At 43.2% G+C, this 20,336-nt stretch overlaps 1 protein-coding gene across 1 annotated transcript in view; it reads left to right on the top strand.

Annotated features, from left to right (window-relative positions):
* The window catches only part of CHCHD3 (coiled-coil-helix-coiled-coil-helix domain containing 3), a 292,353-nt gene extending 272,442 nt beyond the window's left edge, over positions 1-19,911 (top strand). The window contains exons 7-8 of the mRNA XM_005905148.2: positions 4,480-4,615; positions 19,172-19,911. Coding sequence (XP_005905210.1) covers positions 4,480-4,615; positions 19,172-19,195 — 160 coding nt within the window. The 3' untranslated portion in view covers positions 19,196-19,911. The remainder of the gene's footprint in view (positions 1-4,479; positions 4,616-19,171) is intronic.
* Positions 19,912-20,336: the final 425 nt, after the last annotated feature.

Here is a 20,336-nt window from a genome sequence, read left to right as displayed (position 1 = left end):
ATGACACATGATAAGAGAAATTAGTGAATTACTAAATATTGGCAAGATGCTTGGCAGTTTTAGTTTTGTGTTGTGAAAGAAAAGCAGAAAGACCCTGGACTTAACAATCTAGTGAAACGTTTTTAGCACAGAGTTACAGTTAGAGCTTTTGCATTGTGTTGCAGAAGTTAGAACTCAGCGTTTCCCTCCCCGGATGTGTCATGTACCTGCTTTTAATGTAATAGGTAATCGTTTTATGAGACCACCAGATCCCGCAAAGGATGCATGGTTGCTACCCTGGTATCCATTCTCGTATTCACCCTCCACTTAGAATGGTTTTTGTGTTCCTGAGAGCTTCAGAAGTTGTGCCTGCTCACTATTATATGACTTCTTGAGCCTTCTAAGTGGTGTGAGGAGGGCTATCTCCATATTTTTTTCCCTTCTCTGAAATTACCTCATAATCCTTGGTTTATATTAGAACTGAAAAGATGCGTAAGTAGTTTCCTTGAAATAGAAAGCTCAGACCCACATCAAAGAAGTTTCTAAGATATGAAAGTAGGAAAGGCAGCAGCCAAATCAACAGATAGCTCTAAAACAGACGACCAGGTAGAAACGTATTATACCAGAGCCTTAAGAAGAGCGTTCTGAATACGGCTTGTTTGTCTCAACTTCATTTTTACCAAAGTATCTTCATTTCTCTTTGACCAGTTAATTCCCAAGTTACAGGAAACTCTTTGAAGGAAATGATCAGAAACAGTAGTGATAATTTTTGTCCATCACCATGATACTTTAAGAACTTAGCCTTAATTGGGATTCCCTCCCCCTGAAGTTTCTACAATGGATCTGTCATTGTTATAAGAAAAATACTTGGATGTATTTTCTAAGCTACCTTTTCAATGAATATTAGTGTTTGTTAAACATTAGCAAAAAAAAATCGATATGTTACTGGCTATAGACTACCTACCAGAGTGCTTCTGTGGCTTTTGTTCTTTATCCAGATATTTGGTCTCTAGTTCTGCCACTGGATGCTATGAGTGAGGTCCTTGGCCTGAAGTGCCACCGCGGGGTGAAGAGGGGTGGGGATGGGGATGGAGAGGGCTTGGCCCCAGCTTCTCGTGCTGGTGAGAAAGAGGGAAGAGACAGGGAACAGACTGGGAGTGGACTAGAGAGCACAGAGGGACAGAAGGGGTAGACAGACAGATGTACAGGTGGTGGAATCCATCAGAAGTCCCCAGTAATTTCAGGTTCACTCAACTGGATTTTTTTTTTTTTGAGTAATATATGTTTCCATGTATCAACTTTATTCCACCAATTCCTTTTTGCTAAGTATGTTTTTGGATAACTATTCTCTCTCTCACTTCTTTTTTTATAGTTTTGAGTTCTCCAAATATTTCATCTTTCTCTTTTGTTGTTCACTGTTTATTTTTGTTAATCTTTTCATACCAAGAAATTAAATTGTTTAAATGTCTCTTGCAGCTAAGATTTAATTTTCCTTCTTGGGTATCTTGAAATTCTGCCTTGTGTTATTTTTACCTAATAGTGGCTTCTTCCATAAGCAGGAATGGAAGCAGTCAATAAAAATCAATTGCTGACTCAATGACTCTATGGAGGGTTTACCATAATGCATATTGGAAATGACTTTCAAACCCTTTTCCTGAATGGAAGGTGCCATGCTTGGGTTTTATGGCCTTCTAATGTTAGATAGTAATCTCGTTTAGCATTTTCCCAAAGTGAAAACAGTGCATTAGGGCAGCGTAACAAGCATTGCAGATCGATACAGAGACAGAGCTTTGCCCTTACAGGTTAATCCAAGCAAAATATACCAGAGCCTAGTCCAGGAACTGGAAGATAATTACGCTGATTCCCATCCTCTCTTTCCCCCAGTCTGTCATCTAATCATCAATACAGGCTGACATGTATACAGAAAGGGTTTCAGAAAATGTCTGCATTTGCACGTGCACACACACACACTCTCACACAGACCCAACTACCACACAGGAAATCGAGGGCCCTGGAAGTGAGTAGTATTGATTTCTGGTGACAAAAGTATGTTTTGACACCTTGCAAATCATAAATAACTCATGGACTTTAACTTGCAGGAGTAATAGCTGAACCCAAGATAAAATGCTTACTTACACCTTAAATAACCCCATTCTGAGGAGCCCATAGTGTTTGATGAATGAATCCTATTGTGAATAGTCTTTTTAGAAGGGAAAAGTACTCTAGCATCTTCCTGTGATGAGCCGTATGTGGCAACTCATTCTTTTCGGTCTTTCACTGCATGTTAATGGGGAGGGTGCTTCTAGCCTTCTCTCCCATCTCCCTTCCCCTGTTTTAAATCCAAGGTATATGGGAGGGATGTTGGTTCTCAGCACCCGGATGGAATGTAACCCTGCTTCCTCTTCAGCTGTTAGAAGCATTAGTGGTACATGTGCTTGTCTCAGCTCACCTGATGCTTAATCCTATTTTATTATTTGTTCAGATGTGTGTCTTGCTGTAATCAGTCAGTCGTGTCTGTGCTTCTACCCTTTGAAGCACAGCTGACTCCTTTTAGATACTGATGTTCATGGTAGGGGATTAGGGAAATCCGTGTCCAGAGACATTCACAGACATCTGAACTTGAGAATCTTAAAGCTAGGATGGGATTGGATTTAAATTCTGTTCTTGGGTATTTGGCAAAACAGTAAGGTAATGAATGAGAAAGTACAATGTTGTCTCTCTGTCTTCTTTTTCAGAGGGTAGTAAGAAGTAAATTCCTTTAGGGGCCAGTAACGTGGTTTGCATTTCAGTTTTCTATTCTAACTATATATATATATTAGCTTAGTGTTGGATAAAAGTAATGAGACAAATCTTCACCCAGGGGTTTCCTTATTGATGAGAAATATTTCTCCTGTGTTCTCTAGGGGTATTTTAGAACCCATCAAATTTAAAATAATGCTATTTTCAAGATTACTATGGAAATAACAAATTTACATTTCAAGAAAAAAACTGGTAAGAAAGTCTAGAACCTTTTGTATTAAACAAAACTATTTAAAAAAAACAGACTCCCTAGATTAAAGTGATAATAATATATATATTTTTCTGTGTATTTATTCCTTATAATCCAAGTTCCTCTACCATTTTTACAAGAGTATTTCAGTTTTGTTTGTATAATCCATTTGGTATATTTTATTGTTACCATTTTTCAAGTGTATATTGTCAGCCTTTTGGAAGCATTATGTTCTGCATATTCACTGAAAGCACTCTAAAATCTTGAGGTTTGTAAGTATAATTAGTAAAATTTTAGCTCAGGAAATGAAAAAAATTTTCTGTCCACTCATTTGTATTCTGAACAATTTATTGCATGCCTTCTATAAGAGGGATCCATGTCAATAGCTGAGATCACAGAGAAAATAAGATGCAGTCCTTACCTGGGATTTGCATGCTAGTAAGTCACAGTTGACTGTAGTACAGTCAGTGTTCAGTACACGGTGAAAGAGTTAATACAGGCGAGAGGTCATCATAAAGGGAATGACGGACTCTACTGTGGATGGAGAGAGCTAGTGAAAGCCGTATAGATGTTACACTTCAGTACTTAGCTCAAGTGTTAGAAGATGGGTAGGTGTTTTCCTAGAGAAGGAAATGGCAACCGACTCCAGTATTCTTCCCTAGAGAATCCCATGGACAGAGGAGCCTGGCAGGCTACAGTCCATGGGATCGTGAGAGTCGGACTCGACTTAGCAACTAAACCAGGTGTTTTCCAGATACATAGAAAAGGAGGCTTGGGTGCAGAGCATTTCCAAAGTCAAGAGCAATGGAGCAAAGACGTGAAGAGATGTGGAAGAACCAAACCCTGAAGAACCAAAGACATGAAGGAATGTGGTCAGGCTGCAGCTTGTACAGGGTGGGAACTGAGGCGAAAAAGTAGGCAGGAACCTGATCCCAACGACCTGCCTGTTGACCATGTATTTCATTTGGAATGCAGATGCTGTCTAGACTTGGCTGTGAGAAAGAACCTTTTGGGAGAGTAGGAGTAGAGGGTGAAAGCTAAGAGACAAGACCAGAGATTCATGGCTTGAATCCAGGATATAAATGATTAAGAATTAATATAAGAACAGTGAGTATGGAGAAAGGACTGGACTGCAGGATCTCCAGCTCTGTGACCCACTGGAGGTGGGAGCGGAAGAGAACATAGGCTCCCAGGTTGCCGACCCAGCTGCTGGGCTGCAGTGTAACTGACTCCATTCATGCAGTCACGTTTTGGATTGGGTGGCAATGCTTCTCTGTCCAGAGAGCCTCATGGGGGTGTCAGTTAATAGAATGAATTTCATGGTAGTCACTTATCTTGTAGAATATCTTTCTTAAAAGGTCAAAGAAAATTATTTCTCTTAAAGTTTTTTTTTTTAATTATTATTTTTTCATTTGCAACATTTGTATATTGATGCTTTACGTATTTTTTAGCCTTGATCTTCATTCAGGTTGAAGCCCATTTGTCTCAGTGGTACCTGTTTTTGTTTCCAGGCGGTATGAGTATCACCCCGTCTGTGCTGATCTGCAGGCCCAGATTCTCCAGTGTTACCGCCAGAACACGCAGCAGACCCTCAGCTGCTCGGCTTTGGCCAGCCAGTACATGCGCTGCGTCAATCAGGCCAAACAGGTGGGTGTACGAAGCAAGCTACCGGGGGCGCCGGAGGAATAGAAGGACTGCCATCTAGGGCACTGGGAAGGCCTCGGTAGGTTAATGTGGGTGACAAGCTCTGTGCGGTCAAGAGTTGATTAAGCTTTCATCCAGATGGTGGTAAGAAGAGTCCATAGTATCCTTGTGTTCCACTTGCAGAAAAAAAAAGACTTTACTTAAATAATACTTTTTCTAGTTGCCCTGAACTTTTGCCCTCTACACTGTAATTGTGTCGTCAAGGTCATTGCCCCATATTCTGGGCCAGTAGTCAAAGCCAGCAAAGAGGAAGGATACACATTAAGGGGCCAACAGCTTCAAGCTCATAAACACGTAGCAGTCATGCCGACGGAGAAGGCACTGGTGCCCATTCCAGTGCTCCTGCCTGGAAATCCATGGACGGAGGAGCCTGGTGGGAGGCCGCAGTCCATGGGGTCGCTAAGAGTCGAACACGACTGAGTGACTTCACTTTCACTTTTCACTTTGCTGCATTGGAGAAGGAAATGGCAACCCACTCCAGTGTTCTTGCCTGGAGAATCCCAGGGACGGGGGAGCCTGGTGGGCTGCCGTCTATGGGGTCGCACAGAGTCGGACACGACTGAAGCGACTTAGCAGCAGTCATGCCGAAAGCCTGGTTTAAAAAAACAAAAGGCAGACATAAAACTGAAACAACCCCTCCGTCAAATGCACGCACCTCTCCGTCTTCTGCCAGTTGGTAGAGTCCACTCAGTTGGCAGGAAAAGAGAGGCAAGAGATGGGCTTAGGAAGCAGTTCCCATTGCTTCTGTGTACCATAGCCATATGCTTCGTATGATCTTTCATAGCAGAATAATGGGAGGATCACAGGACGTGTGTTCTCCCTAATTTATGTACTTTAGAAAGCCAATGATAAACCCTGAAGCAAATTAACAATTCTGGCAGGTCACATAATTGCCTATCATTTAACTGATTTAACAGTTGGATATAGGTGGTTCTGAGAGATGAAAATTGTTGGAAACTGTGGTTCTTTCTGCTGACAAACTCCCTAGAGTTGACCTTGTAACCCAACTAAATCTAGTGTTTGAGTTGCACAGCATGCCTTCCTGCAGTCTAATTTGCTGTAGTTATGATAATGCCAGTTAGTATAAATTTCTAACATGCTGGAAATATGGGAGGGTCAGTATTGTCTGGATAGCTGGAAAATAACAGCAAAACTAGTGTAAAAAACTGGAACCAAGATTTATTAAAAGCCTGTGTTGTCATTAAAGATCTTGTAGCTTGAGGCTTTTATCTGTTCTGCTCCTGTGGCGCTTGTCTGACTATCCATAGTGTGCCAGAAATTCCTTTCTTTCAAGGTTTTTGGTAGAAGCAATGTTGCTAATGTTAAGTTCATTTTATTAATTAAAAATAGCTTCTGATATGCTCTTAACAATCTCCAACCATCTATATCAGTACTGACTAAAGCACATGGAACCTGTAAGTTGGATTCATGGATTTTTCTAGCTTGATGTAGGTGCTGTATCCAGGTGATGGTGGTAGTCAGTGCAGAGAATGGCGGGGCAAAGTGTATATTTCGACACCGGCGTCTTGTAACACAGGTGCCCATGTCCACGATGTGATCTGTAGCATCACTGAAGCAGTGCCTGCAATGGCGTCCAGAGTGTTGACTCCGTCCTGATTGTCTGGGTTGTGTTGAACTGTGTACACACCACCTGGTGAGATCAGTAGCCCACATTCATAGAGTAAAACAAAATTAACTTGTGACAAAATCAAATATACCACATGGTACAGCAGAGGGTTTGAACTGGGCAAATCTGGGTTTGTATCCAGGCCCTGTTTTTTACTGGCTCTGTAGCCCTGAGCCTTGTGAAGTGAGGTCATATCATTTACAGTGTTGTGAGGATTCCATTTCTGTAGAATATTCAGGAAGTCTAAAGTTTTTCCTTTCTTGCCTCAACTGTGCCAAAACCAACTTATTGGCCAAAAGCAGCAAATCACTACTAGTGATTCCCAAGGGGACCTCCCGTCCTCCCCACCCCTCTCCTCTGCAGTGTAATATAATGCTATTTTCATTGAGTGTGTTTCTGGTGCCTGTTGTTTTCACAGCTGTTATATTTGAGTATTAGAATTGGAGTATATAACACTAGGTAGTATTAAAATGATATGTCCACAAAACCTTTTAAACCTAAGATGAGCGGCATTGAAATGGGAAGTACCGGTAACACCCTGTATGTCTATAGATTTAGATTTCAAGGTCATTTCACATCCATTCTCTTATTTGTTTTTTTATGACAACTTGAGATGTAAATAGAGATGGTTTTATTTTCACCATTTTACAGTTGAGAGAATTGAGACCCAGGGAAGCCATGATGGTAAATTTAACAACTAGACCAAGACAGAGCCTGCCATAAAACAACACATTTAAAAATAGTGTTTGGCTTTTGAGTTGGGTGTGTGAAGAGACATCCAGGAACACAGAAATAAGGTGGTGAGGGAAGGACAATAACGAAGGAAGTGAAAGGGGAAAACCTGAAGACTGAATGAAGTCCTCTTTGAGACTGAAAGTAACAAATAGAGGGGTGGGGTTGTGACGACGAAAGCCAAAGGTGCAGTTGAGCGCTGTCCCGTTTTAAGGCCATGCCAGAATGGCCAGTGTTTCCTGAGCGCTCACTTTCCCACCAACACCACGTTTTCCCATGTGTGTGAAGTTAGCCTGACTTTGTGACCCCCGTTCTGCGCCTGTTGTTGGAGACTTTGGGCAGGATACCTGGTCCCGACCCTTCATTTGTGGTTACAGTTCCTGACCAGTCAACACCTCTTCTTACATTTCCTTGTTAAATCCAAAGAACAAGTTGAACATGCTAAGATACTAAACATAACAGCAACCCATTAGGTCATGTTGTCCATTTCCTGTGCAGCACAAGTGTTTTCCCCTTGGAATACTTCCAATAGCCAAATCCACTCCACTTTTAAATGACTCATAAGATTGGGCTTTCACTGGTTCCCTTGGGGCATTGTTCTCCAGACTAATAGATTTCACTGATAAGAAAATTTCCGGATATTCCTTAGCCTTACTTTTTGTTTCTTATTCATCCACTTAATTCACATCAGTCTTTCTTCAGCTAGTCTTAAACAATTCCTCATGGTCAAGACGAGACATTTTAGACCATTACTTCCAATATATTAAGTTATGTTTTCTTCATAATGGTAAAGAGATATTAAATTGCTGTAATTATTACTGCTAAGACCTAAAAGCTACTGGCTAGCTTTATGAAATCCAGCATTTAAAAATATAGGAGGACATTGATTGATAGACTTCTGTGTCTTTCATTTCTCATATCTGCTTAGCCTCATAGCTTTTTGTTTTTTTTTAAGCCTTAGAGCGTTCTATAAACTCTTCAAGATTGAATTACCTGTTCTTACCGGCAAAGCCTGATTCACATTCACTCTTGCTTTCACGTACCTTACAGGAGAATGGGAGGGAGGGGCAGCGGGAAGCCAGTAGTCCTGGCCCACTAGTGGGCCAAAACGTGCCCAAGTCCCGCTTACAACAGCGGGTGTGTAGAACGGGCCTGCTCCCCAGCCTGCACTGCCCTGCTCCCTGGGACCCCCTTCATTGCCCCTCAGTTTATTTGCAGAATGTAGCAGCTTAGCGGGTAGCAATTCTAAGCTTTCCAGCTCTTTCCCAGCCCTGCTGCTATTGACAGAAAGGTACAGAAGCTGGCTCGATTCTTGAACATCCTGTGCTCACCGGAGCGGGAAGTTTATGGGGACTGCTGGAACACTCCACTGTAGTCACAGTGACCTGGGCTTCAGTTTCTCCTTTGGTGAATTAAGGATTTGAGCTCAGGGGTCCACCAAGGCCTCGTAGCTCTTATGTATTCCATGTCTGAGAGCAAGCGGCCAAGCACACGAGTGCCCAGGCTCCTGAGCACCTTTGCAGTGAGAGACACAGGCTCTTTGGCACAAGCAGCGTCTCTGCTTCGGTGGCTTCCAGCATTCGTGCCTTTACTTCTTAGATTTTGCTGTCAGCCTTGAGCTTCCCCTCTGGAAGGAGAGCCATGCTTCTGATTGGTCCGTGTGTTGACTGGTCCTTCGCTAAAGCAGGTACTCCTGGCAGCCCCGAGGAAGCCAGGGTAGCAGAATGAACTGGGAGGGGGCAAAAAGAGTCTCACAGTTTCTCCAAAGTCAGTGGAGTGAATAATGGTGCTCTCAGCGCTGCCTGGCAGAATGGAGCCCCCCGACTAGTAAGCTGCGTTGGAGAAAGCAGGCTACATCCCTCAGCTGGCCCCAGGCTTCTCTGCCCTGGGCTGGCTTCCACCCCATGCACCATGGACCGTGGGTGGTAAGGGATTGTGGAAACAGAGCAGGAAGCCGGCTCAGGAGAGCCAAGAAAAGACCAGACTGGAAATAAAGGCCTGACCCAGGAGAGGCCCATGGGCCAGAGGTGAGCAAGGAGGCTGGAGTCAGATGGTGGAGGCTAGACAGAACTCCTGAACTGGAGCCAAGATTTAAATCAACAAGTGGGTGGTGGGGCGGTGACCAGGCAAGCAGCTCAGCTACAGGAAGGACTGAAATGAGGACATCTTATCAGTGAGTCAGCCCCGCCCTCACTTAGGCCTGTGTGCTTCCACTGACCTCTTTGAGGAGATCAGAAAGTTATTTGACCTGATAAATGAAGCCAGATCCTAATATGAAGTGACTCTGTTCCAAGACTACTGTACCTGATTCTTTGTTTTGAAAATATAAGCAACACCCCAGTCTGTGGTTGTCCTCAACATAGAAGACCTCAAGATCAGTGCCTGTAGAGGAATTTGCCATGGCACGACGTGTTGGTGTTCTTGAGAACAGTGGATTTATCTCCCCTTGTACTTGGATTTACACTAGATCAGGGATCGAGGACATACATCCCTGTTATTTGAGTATGAAGAGCACCTGAAACCATATCAGTAGCTTTCACTTTAGAAATCAGAATTCTTGGAAGAAAAACCTAGTGTTCAGAGCAAGTTGTGTTTTATCGTTGTTTTAAGATGAGCTATAAATTACATGCAAATGGTTTCATAGACTCAAGCTGTTAGAGCTCAAAGGACATAGAAATCACATAACCTAATCACATCTCTTAACTTGGAAAAATTAGCACCCCAAGGGTTTCAGAGGTCTGTAGATGGGACAGAGTCCAAACCAGAATGACTTGATAATGCCAGACTCAGTACGCTGTTCCCTGTAATGTCAGATCACAGACATGGATGATCAGAATCACTGGGGGAATGTCTTTAAAATGCACGTGCCTGGTCCATCCCCAAGAATCTGAGGTGGGACCTGAACATCTGAACTCCCAACAGATTCCTCATGTGCCCATGGAGTCTGAGAACCATAGCTCTAGAGCCCCATTGGCCTGAACCACGTGAGAGGTCTTTAGCCTCAGAGATCTTGCCAACTCTGACTCCCCACTCTCAGGAGAGGCAGAGCTGCCAGTCACAGCCTCCTGGGTCTGAGCCACCTGCAGCAGTCTCATCAGACTGACTAGTTCCGTTCTCAGCCTCAGCAATAAATCAGATGTCTTAGAGGTCAGGAGCCTCTGAAAAAGAAGTGCCTTTCTCCCATCCTCTTGCCCCACTGCAGCTGTGCCTGTGCGCTAAGTCGCTTCACTTGTGTCTGACTCTCTGCGACCCTATGGACTGTAGCCCACCAGGCTCCTCTGTCCATGGGATTCTTCAGGCAAGAATACTGGAGTGGATTGCCATGTTCTCCTCCAGGGGATCTTCCCAATCCAGGGGTGGAATCCAAGTCTCATTATGTCACCTGTGTTGGCAGGCGGGTTCTTTACCACCTGGGAAGCCATTGCAGCTAGAGGTCCTGCCAAATGGGGAGCCACATCCGGTTTTCCTGGGCGGGAGGGAGGAAAGGGCACCCAGGCGAGGTAACAGCCCCCTGGCCAGCTCACACTTGTGACTGGACCCTTCCTTGGCTCTGCTGCTCCCAGGTACCCGCTCCCCTCCCCTGACCCACATCAGAGACCCTCTCCTTAGGCTGTTGCTTCCAATGCACACACATGCCCACCTTCAGGGAGCACCAAGATAAACCAGAAAGGTTCACCTCCTGAGAAGGCTTTAAAAGGGAGCCTGCTCTTATTGTGTCTGAAGGCTTGTTTATCATCACCACCTAATGACATTAGTCTTGGGGCTTCCCTCATAGCTCAGTTGGTAAAGAATCCACCTGCAATGTAGGAGACTCTGCTTCGATTCCTGGGTCAGGAAGATCCTCTGGAGAAGGGAAAGGCTACCCGCTCCAGTATTCTTGGGCTTCCCTTTTGGCTCAGCTGGTAAAGAATCCACTTGCAATGTGGGGGACCTGGGTTCAATCCTTGGGTCGGGAAGATCCCCTGGAGAAGGGAAAGGCTACCCACTCCAGTATTCTGGCCTGGAGACTTCCATGGACTGTATAGTCCACGGGGTCGCAAAGAATTGGATACGACTGAGCGACTTTCATTCACTCACAATGAGGTTTCTTAATCACCTAATGGGCCACTTATCCTGCGGAGGACGCATGGGCATTGAGGAGGGCATTCCCATCCTTCCATGGGACACCCCTTCAGATTTGGAGTCATGTCAAAGCAAATGAAATTCCAAAGTTTAGATTGCCTACTCCAGCCTCTTCTGTCACAGGAGTCCTTTTCTAAAGCACCTTTTGAGAGTAATAGTTGCTTTATGACATTTTCTTAAAAAAAAAAAAAAATCTGGTTTTAATAGAAGAAATATTACTGTGGTAATAGACTCTTATTTTTCTTAATAGGCACTTCTTTTCTAGTGTTTATGCCTCAAGAGTTAGAAGTGCAGTATGTTAGTGTTTTGTCTGTTATTACAGCAGGTTGTATAAACAGTTAATTACTTGTAACTTAATGTGAATATCACACAGAGAGCATTTGTCATAAGAAGAGATGAAACTAGACCCAGGCATAAAAAAATTAACCTGCATTTCCTCCAAGAAGGAAGAATAAAGAACAGCACTTGCTGGGGGGAAGAGACAGATACTGAAAACAAAATAAGTTAGCTAATCAGATTTTCAGGTGGCCAGGAATAGTACTTGGCACACAGACAAGGCATGCTTTGTGCTTCTCATAAATTGAATTTATTGATTACTTTCTCTTACTTCTCACAGTCTTCTCCTCCTGTCTCTCTCACTCCCTGTTCCTCCTCAGAGCTCCATTCTCTTCCGCTTCCCACTTTTCCTGTCCCTCTGTAGTGAAAACTCAGGTTTGTCAGGACACGTTTCTGTTTCCAGGTAAACCTTTCCCTGGTAAGCCTTCCTTCTTCCATAACCCAGCTTTACTAGGTCTTTTGAAATCCTGCTGAGATTCTGGGTAAGCTCACAGAGACAAGCACTCTGAGTGGTAATTTTTTTTTTTTCCTGGCTGCACTGGGTCTCTGTTGCTGTGCACTGAACTGGCTTCTCGTTGCAGTGGCTTCTCTTGTTGCGGAGCACTGGCTCCAGGGTGCTCGGGCTCAGTTGTAGTGGTGCGCAGGCCCACTTGCCCAGCGGCACGTGGAATCTTCCCAGGCCAGGGATCGAACCTGTGTCCCCCTGCATTGGCAGGTGGATTCCTAACCACTGGGCCACCAGGAAAGTCTGGTATCTTTTTTTTTTTTTTTCCATAAAGACCAGGAACAGTACTTTAATTGTCAGGATAGTTGTGAGTAACCCAGGGTTACCGTAATTCCTCTTACATATATGGAGAGGACCAGTTGCTCACATGCTGCTAGTGGTGGCCCACCCCTCCAAGAAAGCAGTTGATGAGATCACTATGTAACTAAAATATTTGAGGAAGACCTTTAGATCATCTTAATCAATGGAAATGACATGCGTCCTCTTGTCCCCAGGGGCCCTGCTCCTGTCTGACATGGTGCTTTGCCAGCTTCTTCCTCAGTGGCCGGGATCAGAGAGACTTAGGAAAAGAGCTGTGTTGGGTGCCTGAACCAGTCTCTCCTTTGGGTAATTTACCCAGCTGTTGATAAAGGCGTTTCCGCAGGCCCCACTACGTGAATGATGAGCAAATGCCAGGAATTTCTTTCTCCACATTAAGATTAAGTGTTAGCAGTTCCTTAAATGAAGGAAGCAATTTTTTATAACTTGCAAATCTTTTCCCTCATTCTTTGGGGAATTTCCTATGTTAATTTATGCAGCGTTAAATTTATGCAGAGTTGAAGTTCAGCCCAACAGCAGCGACTTAAAAAACCTATACGTGGAAGCTGACTGATACAGACCCTGTCAGGCCTCAGGAGCCCTCCACCCAGAGGTCCTTGCTCCTGGATTGGGACAGGTTTTTATTGCATACTTGTGATACAGTAAAAACACGAAATGTTTTTACCAGTTTGTTCATTGAAAAAAAATTTCAACCTGACATCGTGTCTGTGAATGTCCCTGACAGAAATGAGGTGGTCTTGTACCGCCTCCACCACCCACTGGTGGCAGCCGAGTGCAGTTTGACAGCATGTGTACGTGTAGACCAGCCCTGGACGACACAGCCTCGCCCCCTGTGTCTTCAGGGAGTCACCTGGGAGTCAGGTGAACGGCCGTGCACTCTTTGAGGATGCAGTTTTTAATACACATAGCAAAGTATTTTGTGACTGGTTACTTCTTTCATGTTTTATATTTGTTCAAACATGTTCTTTTAGTGTCTTCCTGGTAGACTGGCCCATGATCCTCACACCATCCAAGGCCCAGCTTGTCTCTCTTAAGAGAGTCTGACATTCTTAGCATTACATGACCGGGCTGAAAAATTACCCTTCTGTATTTGGTCAGGGTTACAGGGAGGAGAACAGTAAAAAGGTTCCCTAGACTCTTGCCAATACTTTTAGCAGTTGCTTTCAGTTATATTGTAGTCACTGTGGATCATTTTGTAACATTGGAAAAGAGGTACATGGTCACACGACTGTTGCTATCACTGTGAGACCTGAATTGTAGAATGAGGCACAGCTATGTGGTTTTGAGCAGGCAGGTAACAGATTATAACCTGCAAAGTGATCATTTTCTTTAGTATCTAAGTGCCCTTGCATAACCTCAGTGTAGATCTCTCTACACTGACTTCCATTTTGTATTAACAACTAATGTTGTGGCAAGGTTGTCTGTGTATGTGGAGTTTATAGAGCTTCCCACGTCTATAGTTGGAGAGACTTTCATGGATCAAGTCACAAGGGTGTGAGGATAAATGATAACTGTGGCATTGCCTGGTCTGACTCTTACATGGTAAGTGCTCGATTTTTAAGCTTTCAAACAAATGGAGAGCTCATACTTGAGTGATGGGTTTGAGAGAAGCCTCACGTTCTGGTGTTAATTCTGCAAGACGATTCTCTGCCGAGTGGAGTCTTCCGCTTGATCTGCTTTGTCTTTTCAGTTTTCTCTAGACGCGTCTAGCTTTTCTGATTCACTTCCTCTTTGACTGCATCATTGTTTTTCTGACCATTTCTATATGCGTCCTCCACACACTGCTTAGTCTGCTTTTATATCTTTTGTGCCCCGTGGACATAGGCTTCTTAGAAACCTGTCACCATGGACACTTTAGGATAACCTTTAGGGTACGCTGTTCCCCCTGTGCTCCTATGACCCAGGATGCTTATTTGTCCTCCTCTTCCTTTTCATCCCCTTTATTTTAGCCTCCTTTCTTCATCTCTATCCTTAAATCTTTATCTGTAAAGACCTTTGAGCTCTTTCCCAAGCCTGCAACTTCCCTCTGGACCTTTCCTTCTGGGATGTCTCATCATCGTCTCAGACCCAAAATTAGAGTCATCTTTCTTATTCCCAAAATGACTCCTCTCACTGACTTGCCTGTGTCTTTTGGTCACACCGCCTTCCTCCCTGTCAGTGAGGAGCCCTCATGCCTGAGGTTCCATCACTGCTTTCTCCCCTTTCCACTGTCTTTTTATCACTGTTTCTTGCTCCCAGCCTGGCTTCATTTCTAATCTGCCTCCTCTTGGTTTTCCTGCCTCCACACACTTCTCCGTTGAAGCCGTTGTGTTAAGGATGTCAGGGTAACCTTTCTAAATGACATTTTCCTGTCAAGAAAAAAAAAATTGTTGGATTCCCAGGTTTTTTCAGTGGCCAACAAGGACGAATCCCAGCCTAACATTCACAGGGGGCCCTTTTTATACTCTTTTCCTTGGTGCGTCCGGAGAGTCCGTCCTTTCCTCTAGCCGGGCCTGTCTCTCCTTCATTCTTCATCCCATGCATAATGGGCTTGTGCCCTCCTCTGAGTCTTTCCCAGTTCTTCCCCACCTCATCCCCCCACCTCCAGTCCTTCTGTCTGTGTATTCTGTCCATAGTGGAAGGTCATCGGAGGCGCCTTGCTTGATCACTCCAGCTGCAGAGAGTTACCTCTTCTGAAATAGGCAGCACCGCTCTGCTTTTGAACTAATACCTTCTCTAGAAGAGTACACAAAAAACTGGGAAGTAGGAGAAAGGGAAAGTGACTTTGTCCTGTGTACTCTTTGTTCCTGAGTCTTACGCTGTGTACATGTATCATTTATTCAGGAAAAGAAAATGTTAACGTATTTAGCAAATTATTTTTAAAAATAGCAAGTTATTACTCTCTATTATGCCTCTTTCCTCATATCACCTAACTCAGTATAATGAGTGCCTAGTAGGAGCTCAGTTAAGAAGTTGGATACGTGAATAAGTGGCTGGAAGTGTGAGGGATGGAAGGAAGAAGGCATGAACAAATCAGAGGCAATATTGGGCCTGACCCAGCCTCTTCCTCTTGATTAATTTCAAAACTAAAGGAGAAAGGATTCTTCAAAACTAAAGAGTTTTGTCTTTTTGTGAAGTGAAGTGACGTCGCTCAGTCGTGTCCGACTCTTTGCGACACCATGGACTGCAGCCTACCAGGCTCCTCCGTCCATGGGATTTTCCAGGCAAGAGTACTGGAGTGGGGTGCCGTTGCCTTCTCCACAAAACCTAGCCAGGCCTAATTCCATGGCCCCAGCCCTTGCCCTCGGCAATGGTTTACATCCTGAAGTGTGGCTTCTCTCTGGATCCTAGCAAATCCACCTCTTATCGCTTTGTCTCTCAGTGAATTTTTGCAATGAGACATCAGAGCCTGAGTTTCATTAGTTTTGGCCGGGCTTGAGTCCCAGGAGAGAGCTGAAGGACAGGAGGAAAAAGCAGTGGGAAAAATGTGCCAAGGAATCCCCTTCATAGCCGGCTGGAAAATTTGTTAAATATCTGACCAGTGCTCGCAGTTTCATTGGTCTGATCCTTGGCACAGAGAAGAGAAAGGACAGAAGAACCCGCACTGGCTTGTGTAATAGCTACTGGGGCTCAGCAGATAGTGCCTTTGGGACATGCTGAGGAGTAGCCTCTCCAGAGTCCCTCAGTGTGCCCCTGCCGCCCGCCTGTTTGCGGGAGGTTCAAGGAAACAAGAAACGAGAGATTGTAAAGGTCCCTCCAGCCATAGGAGCAAGGACCTCTTACCTTAACCGGAGGTCTTCTGGAATCTGAGACTGGGCCGCGTGAGCTTTCTGCTGAGTTCGGTTTTCACTGTCCTGGTTTCCAGTACGATGGGCCTTCCCCCGCGCTGGGTTTCTTCGCCTTCCGCTTCTAGCACGGGAGCTTCCCTGAGTTGGGCTCCTGCTGTGCTTGGTGTCCTAAAAAATAGAGACAGTTTATCTCCAGGCCCAGCTAGTTAGAGTTTTAATCTGATCATTAAGAACTTTTGTGTGTTTAAGATTTTGTATGTAGAAAATCTTAAAAACCCAACCAAGAAAACTGTTAGAATTGATCAACAAATTCAATAAAGTTGCAGAATACAAAATTAACATACAAAAATCAGTAGTGTTTCTATACACTAACAGTGAATTTTCTAAAAAAGAAATTGATCCCATCTATCCCTTGTGGGTTAGCTGGTAAACAATCCGCCTGCAATACAAGAGACCTGAGTTCAATCCCTGGGTTGGGAAAATCCCCTGGAGAAGGGAAAGGCTACCCACTCCAATATTCTGCCCTGGAGAATTCCATGGACTGTATAGTCCTTGGGGACACAGAGAGTCAGACACGACTGAGCAACTTTCACTTCACTTCATAGTAACATTAAAAAACAATACAATGCTTAGGAATATTTTTAACCAAGGAGATCAGAGATCTCTCCTCTGAAAGCTATAAGACATTGATGAAAGGGATCAAAGAAGATACAAATAAATGGAAAGGTATTCACTGATTGGAAGAATTAATGCTTCTAAAATGGCGATACTAACAAATGTCATCTATAGATTTTTTGCAGTCCATATCAAGATTCCAATGGTATTTTTTAATATAAAAATAGGGGGAAAAGAGAGGGAAAAAAAACACACTTCTAAAAATTTTTGGAACCACAATAGACCATGAATAGCCAAAGGAATCCTGAGAAAGAAGAGCAAAGCAGGAGGTGTCATATCTCCTGATCTCAAACTATACTCTGGAGCTATAATAATTAAAACAGTATGGTGCTATCTATGGTATAGACACATAGACCAGTGAAACAGAATTGAGAGCCCAGAATTAAACCCAAGCACATACAGTCAAATAATGTTTGACAAGGGAGCCAAGAATGTTCAGTGGAGAAAGTCTCTTCAATAAATGGTACTGGGAAAATTGGATATTCATATGTCAAGGAATAAAAACTAGACCCCTGTCATATACCACTCACAAATATTAACTCAAAATTGATTAAAGACTGAAGTAAAAGAAAACATGAACCTCTCAAAAGAAAACATAGGATAAAAAGCTCCATAACATCAGTGTTGATAATTAGTGTTTGGAAATTGTACCTAAAGTACAAGCAACAAAATATACAAGTGGGACTCCATCAAACTAAAAAGCTTGTGTACAACAAAAGAAGCCAACAAAGTGAAAAAAACAACCTAGAGAATGGGAAAGAAATATTTGCAAACCATGTTTCTGATTAAGGTTTAATATCCTATGTATATAAAGAATTCATGCAACTCAGAAGCAAAGAAAAAGATCCAATTAAAAAATGGACAAAGGATCTTAATAGACATTTTTCAAAGATATATGAATGGCCAACAGATATATGAAAAGATATTCAATATCACTAGTCATCAGGGAAATGCAGATTAAAATTACAATGAGATATTACCTCATACCTGTTAGAATGGCCATCATCAAAGAAACAGGAGATAACAAATACTGCATAAATGTGGAGAAAAGGGAACCCTTGTGCACTATTGGTGGGATTATTAAATTGGTGTAGTAACTATGGAAAACAGTATGGAGGATTCTAAGAAATTAAAAACAGAACTGTTATATCATCCAACAGTTCCACTTCTGGGAATATATCCAAAGGAAAAAAACCCACGAAGTTGAAAAATACATCTGCATGTTCATAGTGGGATTATTTATAATGGTCAAAACATGGAAACAACCTGTTTCTATCAGTAGATAATGGATAAAGAAGTTGTGGTGCAGTCAAATATTATTCAGCTATCAAAAAACCCAAGGAAATCCTACTGTTTGCTGCAGTGTGGGTGGATGTTGAAGGCATTATGCTAAGGGTAATAAATTTGACAAAGAAAGACAAGTCTGTATGATCTCACTTATATGTCATATCTATAGCAAAAAACAAAACACCAAGCTTGTAGAAAAAGACAAGATTTCTGGTTACAAGAGGTGGCAGGTGTGGGGGGATGTGGCATGGTGGAGGTATTGGAGGAAGGTGGTCAGAGGCACAAACTTCCAGTTATAAGATAAATAAGTACTAGAAATGAGTAACACTGCATTATGAAATAGGAAAGTTGTTAAGGAAGTGAATCTTAGAGTTCTCGGTACAAGGATAATTTGTGTCTTTTATTTTTATTGTATCTATATTAGATAATGGACATTAAACCTATTGTGACAATCATTTCAGAATATATATAAATCAAACCATAATGCTGTATACCTTAAACCTGTACAGTGATGCATGTCAATTAATTCTCAATAAAGCTGGGGAAAAAAGAATTCTTCCTGTGTGCTGTTCCTCACACCCACCCACACAGATAACTAAATAGAATGTAGGGGCCGTTTCTGAAATGTGGGAATACTTAGATGTGTGTAGCTCCAGCCAGCATTGTGAGTTCATGAACAGCTGCACCCTGCCTCAAGTGAGCAGAAGTTTAAGGGACCAGATCTTGACCTTAACTGAGAGATGCCCTCTCTGCCCCACTTCACCCCACCCCTTGCCCCGTTGCAATAGCTTTCTCCCAGTCCATGCCACCAGAAAGCCCCCACACATCCCCAGGTGTCCAGCGTAGTGAGACAGCAGCCACGCTCCCCCGTACCCTTACTCACAGGCCAGGCCAGGCTCACCCTTAGGGTTCAGTTGGATATGGTGGGGGAGGGCTTATTTGGAGATTATTCGTGATTCCGTAGTGGTGTTCATTAGAGGTAGTCATATTTCGAGACTAGGAAGCATATGCCTTGCTGTACATGTTTTTGAGGTGGTCTTTGAAAAGCAACACAACAGTACCAAGTAGTTCCTGCCCATTTCTGGCCCCCTCCTTCTGATGCTAAATCTTACGTTTTCTTTCTCTTGCAGAGCACGCTTGAGAAGGGAGGATAAAATCAACTTTTAGAAGAAGGACAATTCCTTCAACATTAATTCCAGAGGTGGAACATTTCTTTTTTCCTAGTGAGAAAGCAACCCATTTAAAGAGAAGATCATTAGAGAGAAACATCGGAGAGCAAATTCAGCAGAAGCGTATCTCGGTTTGATCAGGAGCAGTTTGAAAAGCCAAGGCCTAGATCAGGGATCATCCGTCAAGGACATGCCGCGGTGTTAATAAACCCCATTTATGATAATTACAAAGAAAGGCAGCCCTCTCCACCTTGTGTACTTTCTATTCTACTTCCTCTTCTAACCAGGCTCCATCGTTTGGTGAACCTGGGCTCCCACAGAGCCAGGGCTTGGAATCAAGGGCTGAGGTCACTGGAGTGGAGAGAAGAGAAGGCCAGATTTCCTCCATCTCCGGCCAGCAGTGCTGGCGGAATTGGCTGCGCTGTGGCATGTCAGGCTTCTCCCTTTTCCTTTTCTGCCTTGACTATCTAAAAGCTACTTTATTTTAACTTATTATGGTGATCATGTAAGAAGACAAAAAGAGAAAGTGTACCTCTTTTACTGGAATAATGTTTCTGATTACAAGTGAAATAAGGCATTTTTTTATAAACATAAAGGCAACCTGGCTTCTGCAACCTCTCCTCTATCATGAAAACCGACATCTTTACTTCACTCACTATCAATAATAAATATATTTTCTGACAAGACTGTCATAGTCTGGAGCTTTGTGTGTTTTTTGTTTTTCTTTTTTTGCCGGGTTAAATGGTTATCCTTACGGGAATTGAGTTGACTTATAATGTTATTAATTTGCATTTGTGTGGTACCTTTCCTCTAAAAAGCTCCAACACATTTTGTAGAACCTCAGACAGGCAAACTTATAATTTGCCTCCCGGGGAGGTAGGATTCAGTAAGATCTTACCAATTGCACAAACCTTCCTTTCTTTGCGATGACCAAAGCCACCCTGCCTGGAGCAACCACTAGTTCCTGGGTTAGGCACTTCTGACCCTGCAATACTAGAAAAATGTTAAAAGGAAAAAGAAAAATTAACCCCGAGAGCCTCTTCTCTTTCTGATTTTATCTAAACTTCCTGATTTTAACTCTCACTTTCCTACCAGCAAATTGGTGTTTCAGCACTGGAAGTTGGAA

Source organism: Bos mutus, chromosome 4, assembly GCF_027580195.1.
Source record: "Bos mutus isolate GX-2022 chromosome 4, NWIPB_WYAK_1.1, whole genome shotgun sequence".
Taxonomy (NCBI): domain Eukaryota; kingdom Metazoa; phylum Chordata; class Mammalia; order Artiodactyla; family Bovidae; genus Bos; species Bos mutus.
This window is presented reverse-complemented; position numbering and strand designations above follow the sequence as displayed.